Consider the following 8,973-nt stretch of genomic DNA (forward strand, 5'->3'; position numbering starts at 1 on the left):
GAATGGGATGAATGAGTCTCACTATTGTAGACATAAGATACATCAGCTAAAAGGTTGTGCTTTACCTTCGTCATGACAATGATTTTATAAAAATAATAATATATGCCAAGAGAGTTTTCTTCTATATATTTTGTGGCTGTCTATTAACCACCACAAACCAATGCTGGCACTAAGATTCCACTCAATGAGCTGTATAAGGTCATAAGCAAACAGGAAAACGCTCATCCAGAGGCAGCGCTCCTAGTGGCCGGGGACTTTAATGCAGGGAAACTTAAATCCGTTCTACCTAATTTCAACCAGCATGTTAAATGTGCAACAAGAGGAAAAAAACTCTAGACCACCTTTACTCCACACACAGAGACGCGTACAAAGCTCTCCCTCGCCCTCCATTTGGCAAATCTAACCATAACTCTATCCTCCTGATTCCTGCTTATAAGCAAAAACTAAAGCAGGAAGCACCAGTGACTTGGTTAATAAGGAAGTGGTCAAATGATGCAGATGCTAAGCTACAGGACCGTTTTGATAGCACAGACTGGAATATGTTCCGGAATTCTTCCGATGGCATTGAGGAGTTTACCACATCAGTCACTGGTTTCATCAATAAGTGCATCGATGACGTCATCCCCACAGTGACGTACGTACATACCCCAACCAGAAGCCATGGATTACAGGCAACATCCGCACTGAGCTAAAGGGTAGAGCTGCCGCTTTCAAGGAGCGGGACTCTAACCCGGATGCTTGTAAGAAATCCCGCTATGCCCTCCGACGAACCATCAAACAGGCAAAGAGTAAATACCGGACTAAGATTGAATCGTACTGCATTCACCTTATGATAGCCAGTGGGACAACCACTTGACAATTAATTGTTTATATTTTTATTTTATTTTTTAAATTGGGGGGGGTGGGGTAGAAGGATTACTTTTATACTATCCCAGGTATTCCTTAAAGAGGTAGGGTTTCAAGTGTCTCTGGAAGGTGGTCAGTGACTCCGCTGTCCTGGCGTCGTGAGGGATGTAGCCAGACTAACCTGGTATTGGCGAAACTATCTTCGTTCTCGATTCGGCCACTATTACAGACTACACAGGGAAGCAAAGCTGCGAGCTGCCCAGTGACACGAGCCTACCAGACGAGCTAAATCACTTCTATGCTCGCTTCGAGGCAAGCAACACTGAAGCATGCATGAGAGCGTCAGCTGTTCCGGCTGTCCATAGCCGATGTGAGTAAGACTTTTAAGCAGGTCAACATTCACAGGGCCAGACGGATTACCAGGACGTGTACTCCGAGCATGCGCTGACCAACTGGCAAGTGTCTTCACTGACATTTTCAACATGTCCCTGACTGAGTCTGTAATACCAACATGTTTCAAGCAGACCACCATAGTCCCTGTGCCCAAGAACACTAAGATAACCTGCCTAAATGACTACCAACCCGTAGCACTCACGTCTGTAGCCATGAAGTGCTTTGAAAGGCTGGTCATGGCTCACATCAACACCATTATCCCAATTACCTCGACTAACCGGTGCCTCCGCACATTGACTCTGTACCGGTACCCCCTGTATATATAGCCTCCTTACTGTTATTTTATTTTACTGCTGCTCTTTTTAAAATATATATATATTTTTAAATTTAAACATATCTATTTTTTACTTCACACTTTTTTTCTTCTTAAAACTGCATTGTTGGTTAAGGGCTTGTAAGTAAGCATTTCACTGTAAGGTCTACACCTGTTGTATTCGGCACACGTGGCAAATTTGATTTGATTGACCCCTTGTGTTTTCTCCAGGCTCGTAACAGTGAGCTGGCTGTGGAGGAGATCGAGGTTGAGCCTTACTTTTGTCACAACATCAATATGATGACCTTGTGATCAAAGGCGCCAAGAACTTCTTCCATTAAAAATAAAAATAAAAATGTAATCAATGAAACAAATGGAATAATGACAACTGACTCCTGTGTTTTGTCCAGGCTCGTAACAATACGCTGGCTGTGGAGGACATGGATGGAGGGACCTTCACCATCAGTAACGGAGGAGTGTTCGGTTCCATGTTCGGCACGCCCATCATCAACCCACCCCAGTCTGCCATCCTGGGCATGCACGGCATCTTCGACAGGCCTGTGGCCATCGGCGGCAAGGTGGGTCACACCCGCAGTGCATTCACTTCTGTATGTCAACAAGTGAAATTCATCTCAATCCAGAAGTTGAATTGGACAATATTTTGAAGCCAAAGGCTAATTTATGCAAACAGTTTTTTTGTTTGTTTCTAAAGTTGTATAGTTTCAATATCTATTTCAACCTCTGCTACAGTATATTTCATTTTCCTGATATTCATTATTGTGATATTTTCCTGATATTATACATACATTCATACATAAACTCAGCAAAAAAAGAAACGTCCTCTCACTGTCAACTGCGTTTATTTTCAGCAAACTGTGTAATGTGTAAATATGTGTATGAACGTAACAAGATTCAACAACTGAGACATAAACTGAACAAGTTCCACAGACATGTGACTAACAGAAATTGAATAATGTGTCCCTGAACAAAGGGGGGGGGGGTTAAGTACTGCAGTGCATCTCCTCCTCATGGACTGCACCAGATTTGCCAGTTCTTGCTGGGAGATGTTACCCCACTCTTCCACCAAGGCACCTGCAAGTTCCCAGACATTTCTGGGCGGAATGGCCCTAGAATGCTGGTGATGTCTGTTGAGGACCTGCCTTACAACAGGCCTACAAGCCCTCAGTCCAGCCTCACAACAGGCCTACAAGCCCTCAGTCCAGCCTCACAACAGGCCTACAAGCCCTCAGTCCAGCCTCACAACAGGCCTACAAGCCCTCAGTCCAGCCTCACAACAGGCCTACAAGCCCTCAGTCCAGCCTCACAACAGGCCTACAAGCCCTCAGTCCAGCCTCACAACAGGCCTACAAGCCCTCAGTCCAGCCTCACAACAGGCCTACAAGCCCTCAGTCCAGCCTCACAACAGGCCTACAAGCCCTCAGTCCAGCCTCACAACAGGCCTACAAGCCCTCAGTCCAGCCTCACAACAGGCCTACAAGCCCTCAGTCCAGCCTCACAACAGGCCTACAAGCCCTCAGTCCAGCCTCACAACAGGCCTACAAGCCCTCAGTCCAGCCTCACAACAGGCCTACAAGCCCTCAGTCCAGCCTCACAACAGGCCTACAAGCCCTCAGTCCAGCCTCACAACAGGCCTACAAGCCCTCAGTCCAGCCTCACAACAGGCCTACAAGCCCTCAGTCCAGCCTCACAACAGGCCTACAAGCCCTCAGTCCAGCCTCACAACAGGCCTACAAGCCCTCAGTCCAGCCTCTCAACAGGCCTACAAGCCCTCAGTCCAGCCTCACAACAGGCCTACAAGCCCTCAGTCCAGCCTCTCAACAGGCCTACAAGCCCTCAGTCCAGCCTCTCTGACTATAGTCTGAGCACTGATGGAGGGATTGTGCGTTCCTGGTGTAACTCGGGCAGTTGTTGTTGCCATCCTGTACCTGTCCCGCAGGTGTGATGTTCGGATGTACCGATACTGTGCAGGTGATGTTACACGTGGTCTGCCACTGCGAGGATGATCAGCTGTCCGTCCTGTCTCCCTGTAGTGCTGTCTTAGGCGTCTCACAGTACGGATATTGTAATTTATTGCCCTGGCCACATCTGCAGTCCTCATGCCTCCTTGCAGCATGCCTAAGGCACGTTCACACAGATGAGCAGGGACCCTGGGCATCTTTCTTTTGGTGTTTTTCAGAGTCAGTAGAAAGGCCTCTTTAGTGTCCTAAGTTTTCATAACTGTGACCTTAATTGCCTACAGTCTGTAAGCTGTTAGTGTCTTAACGACCGTTCCACAGGTGCATGTTCATTAATTGTTTATGGTTCATTGAACAAGCATGGGAAACAGTGTTTAAACCCTTTACAATGAAGATCTGTGAAGTTATTTGGCTTTTTACGAATTATCTTTGAAAGACAGGGTCCTGAAAAAGGGATGTTTCTTTTTTTGCTGAGTTTACATACACTGAGTATAGAAAACATTAAGAACACCTGCTCTTTCTATGACATAGACTGACCAGGTGAATCCAGGTGAAAGCTATGATCCCTTATTGATGTCACTTGTTAAATCCACTTCAAATCAGTGTAGATGAAGGGGAGGAGACAGGTTAAAGAAGGGTTTTTAAGCCTTGAGACAATTGAAACATGGATTGTGTAAAGTGCCATTCAGAGGGTGAACGGGGTATGGTAGTAGGTGCCAGGCGCACCGGATTGTGTCAAGAACTGCAACGCTGCTGAGTTTTTCACGCTCAACAGTTTCCCGTGTGTATCAAAGAATGGTCCACCACCCAAAGGACATCCAGCCAATCTCACACAACTGTGGGAATCATTGGAGTCAACATGGGCCGGCATCCCTGTGGAACGCTTTCAACACCTTGTAGAGTCCACGCCCCCGACAAATTGAGGCTGTTCTGAGGGCAAAAGGGGGTGGTTAAACTCAATATTAGGAAGGTGTTCTTAATGTTTGGTAAACTCATTGTATAAATACAGTACCAGTCAAATGTTTGGACACACCTACTCATTCAAGGGTGTTTCTTTATTTTTACTATTTTCTACATTGTAGAATAATAGTGAAGACATCAAAACTATGAAATAACACATATGGAATCATAGTAACCACAAAAGTGTTAAACAAATCAAAATATAGTTTATATTTTGGATTCTTCAAAGTAGCCACCCTTTAGCCTTGATGACAGCTTTGCACTCTCTTGGCATTCTCTCAACCAGCTTCATGAGGAATGCTTTTCCAACAGTCTTGAAGGAGTTCCCACATGAACGCTGGGATAAACGCTGACGTTCTGTACATTACCTTGGAAGTAATGGATGACGCAGCGGAGGCAGAGCCAAGCCCCTTTGCAGAGTACATTTTTCCAAGGCGGTGTACAGAACATTGGAGTTTATCCTGCTTATACCACATAAAATAATACTAAAGCACACATTTAACGGTAGAAAAATAAATAATCTTTGATATTTTCATTTTGATAAGATTTCGTACTTTCTCATCTTTTGGTTGCTAGAGAGGTGACCCAGTTGTTCATTCGATTAGTTCTATATTTAAGGACGTGACCCAGTCATTAATTCTATATTTAAGGACGCGACCCAGTTGTTCATTCTTTATAATATAATATAATATGCCATTTAGCAGACGCTTTTATCCAAAGCGACTTCCAGTCATGCGTGCATAATTTTTTTTCTTGTCCACTTCTTTATGTTCCATTGTCATGGTTCGCTGGCAACGTTCTTATCCCTTGCTTGCTAGCTAGCCAACTAGCTATGGCTAACACAGTCACGACATCTGCAGCCAGAATAACCGCGAAGTATCTGCATTTGCGTTTGTTTAAGCTGTGTTCTATAGATCCATAACAATGGGCTGATGATGCCCAATTTCTCGTCAGGACACTCGTCGACACTATTCATTACGAGATCGCATTGCATATCAATCACTATGCTAGAAGCTTGCTAAATAGTTTATTGCTAGCAAATCTGCCAATATGACAACCAAATTATCAGTTGCTGAAAACAGCTGGTCAAACTAGAAATTTGATGTGGGAGGATTTGACAGCATAGAGCCACTTGCGTAATGACAACAGTAGGGACCAGATAAATTAATGTTCATCACTCACCACGTTAGGTCATCAGATGCTTTCAATAACAAATGTCTCTGCAAAAACAAATAAATGCTAGCTAGCTACGTTTTTCTTTGTTGTATCCGATTTCGATTTGTGTGCTTGTTGGTTGCAACGCAATATTAGGAAGGTGTTCTTAATGTTTTGTCCACTCAGTGTATATACAGTTAGAAGTAGCTCAGCCTCTAATTGTGGACATTCAGTTACATAGGATTATTTAAATATTCCCTATGTAATGTTAATGAGGCGCTAACATGGCTGCCATAGAATGTTGGAGTGTCATGTGTAGTTATTTCTGCTGTGATGAAGTGTGTTGAGTTGTCTCTCTCTCCTGACCGTATAGTTATTTTTCTCTCTCTCTCCTGACCGTATAGTTATTTCTCTCTCTCTCTCTCCTGACCGTATAGTTATTTCTCTCTCTCTCTCCTGACCGTATAGTTATTTCTCTCTCTCTCTCCTGACCGTATAGTTATTTCTCTCTCTCTCTCCTGACAGTAGTTATTTCTCTCTCTCTCTCCTGACCGTATAGTTATTTCTCTCTCTCTCTCCTGACCGTATAGTTATTTCTCTCTCTCTCTCCTGACCGTATAGTTATTTCTCTCTCTCTCTCCTGACCGTATAGTTATTTCTCTCTCTCTCTCCTGACCGTATAGTTATTTCTCTCTCTCTCTCCTGACCGTATAGTTATTTCTCTCTCTCTCTCCTGACCGTATAGTTATTTCTCTCTCTCTCTCCTGACCGTATAGTTATTTCTCTCTCTCTCTCCTGACCGTATAGTTATTTCTCTCTCTCACTCTCCTGACCGTATAGTTATTTCTCTCTCTCACTCTCCTGACTATATAGTTATTTCTCTCTCTCTCTCTCCTGACCGGTATAGTTATTTCTCTCTCTCCTGACTGTATAGTTATTTCTCTCTCTCACTCTCCTGACTATATAGTTATTTCTCTCTCTCTCTCCTGACCGTATAGTTATTTCTCTCTCTCTCTCACCTGACTGTATAGTTATTTCTCTCTCTCTCTCCTGAACATATAGTTATTTTTCTCCCTCTCTCTCTCACCTGACCGTATAGTTATTTCTCTCTCTCTCTCTCAATTCAATTCAATTTCAATTTAAGGGCTTTATTGGCATGGGAAACGTATGTTAACATTGCCAAAGCAAGGGAAGTAGATAGTAAACAAAAGTGAAATAAACAATAAATATTAACAGTAAACATTACACTCAGAAGTTTCAAAATAATAAAGACATTTCAAATGTCTCTCTCTCTCTCTCTCTCTCCTGTCCGTATAGTTATTTCTCTCTCTCTCACCTGACCGTATAGTTATTTCTCTCTCTCTCTCCTGTCCGTATAGTTATTTATCTCTCTTGACCGTATAGTTATTTTTCTCCCTCTCCTGACTGTATAGTTATTTCGCTCTCTCTCTCTCTCTCCTGACCGTATAGTTATTTCTCTCTTATCTCTCTCCCGACTGTATAGTTATTTCGCTCTCTCTCTCTCTCTCTCCTGACCGTATAGTTATTTCTCTCTCTCTCACCTGACCGTATAGTTATTTCTCTCTCTCTCTCTCTCTCCTGTCCGTATAGTTATTTCTCTCTCTTGACCGTATAGTTATTTCTCTCTCTCTCCTGACCGTATAGTTATTTCTCTCTCTCTCTCTCGATCTCTCTCCTGACCGTATAGTTATTTCTCTCTCTCTCTCTCTCTCCTGTCCGTATAGATATTTCTCTCTCTCTCTCTCTTGACCGTATAGTTATTTCTCTCTCTCTCCTGTCCGTATAGTTATTTCTCTCTCTTGACCGTATAGTTATTTCTCTCTCTCTCTCTCTCTCTCTCTCTCTCTCTCTCTCTCTCTCTCTCTCTCTCTCTCTCTCTCTCTCTCTCTCTCTCCTGACTGTATGGTTATTTCTCTCTCTCTCCTGACTGTATAGTTATTTCGCTCTCTCTCTCTCTCCTGACTGTAAAGTTATTTCGCTCTCTCTCTCTCTCCTGACTGTATAGTTATTTCTCTCTCGCTCTCTCTCTCCTGAACGTATAGTTATTTCTTTCTCTCTCTCCTGACCTTATAGTTATTTCTCTCTCTCTCTCTCCTGACTGTATAGTTATTTCTCTCTCTCTCTCTCCTGACCGTATAGTTATTTCTCTCTCTCTCTCCTGACCGTATAGTTATTTCTCTCTCTCTCCTGACCTTATAGTTATTTCTCTCTCTCTCCTGACCTTATAGTTGTTTCTCTCTCTCTCCTGACCGTATAGTTATTTCTCTCTCTCTCTCTCCTGACCGTATAGTTATTTCTCTCTCTCTCTCCTGACTGTATAGTTATTTCTCTCTCTCTCTCTCCTGACCGTATAGTTATTTCTCTCTCTCTCTCCTGACCGTATAGTTATTTCTCTCTCTCTCCTGACCTTATAGTTATTTCTCTCTCTCTCCTGACCGTATAGTTGTTTCTCTCTCTCTCCTGACCGTATAGTTATTTCGCTCTCTCTCTCTCCTGACTGAATAGTTATTTCTCTCTCTCTCTCTCCTGACTGAATAGTTATTTCTCTCTCTCTCTCTTGACTGTATAGTTATTTCTCTCTCTCTCTCCTGACTGTATAGTTATTTCTCTCTCTCTCTCTTGACTGTATAGTTATTTCTCTCTCTCTTGACTGTATAGTTATTTCTCTCTCTCTCTCTTGACTGTATAGTTATTTCTCTCTCTCTCTCTTGACTGTATAGTTATTTCTCTCTCTCTCTCCTGACTGTATAGTTATTTCTCTCTCTCTCTCTCCTGACTGTATAGTTATTTCTCTCTCTCTCTCTCCTGACTGTATAGTTATCTCTCTCTCTTTCTCTCTCTCTCTTTCTCTCCTGACCGTATACTTATTTCTCTATCTCTCTCCTGACTGTATAGTTATTTCTCTCTCTCTCTTTCCTGACCGTATAGTTATTTCTCTCTCTCTCCTGACCGTATAGTTATTTCGCTCTCTCTCTCCTGACTGTATAGTTATTTCGCTCTCTCTCTCTCTCCTGACCGTATAGTTATTTCTCTCTCTCTCTCCTGACTGTATAGTTATTTTTCTCTCTCTCCTGACCGTATAGTTATTTCTCTCTCTCTCTCCTGACCACATAGTTATTCTCTCTCTCTCCTGACCATATAGTTATTTCTCTCTCTCTCTCTCCTGACCATATAGTTATTTCTCTCTCTCTCTCTCCTGACCGTATAGTTATTTCTCTCTCTCTCTCCTGACCGTATAGTTATTTCTCTCTCTCTCCTGACCGTATAGTTATTTATCTCTCTCTCTCCTGTCCGTATAGTTATTTCTCT

The 8,973-nt window shown here is 43.0% G+C and overlaps 1 protein-coding gene across 2 annotated transcripts in view; it reads left to right on the plus strand.

Annotated features, from left to right (window-relative positions):
- The window catches only part of LOC311108845 (dihydrolipoyllysine-residue succinyltransferase component of 2-oxoglutarate dehydrogenase complex, mitochondrial-like), a 32,042-nt gene that overhangs the window by 10,611 nt on the left and 12,458 nt on the right, over positions 1–8,973 (plus strand). For both annotated transcript variants that reach the window (XR_014610555.1, XM_084151609.1), the window contains exon 14: positions 1,963–2,130. Coding sequence is in view for 1 of the 2 variants with exons in the window: in XM_084151609.1 (XP_084007735.1) it covers positions 1,963–2,130 (168 nt within the window). In the remaining variant the exon portion in view is untranslated. The remainder of the gene's footprint in view (positions 1–1,962; positions 2,131–8,973) is intronic.

The sequence above is a fragment of the Coregonus lavaretus genome, assembly GCF_964263955.1.
Source record: "Coregonus lavaretus genome assembly, chromosome: 33".
Taxonomy (NCBI): Eukaryota; Metazoa; Chordata; class Actinopteri; order Salmoniformes; family Salmonidae; genus Coregonus; species Coregonus lavaretus.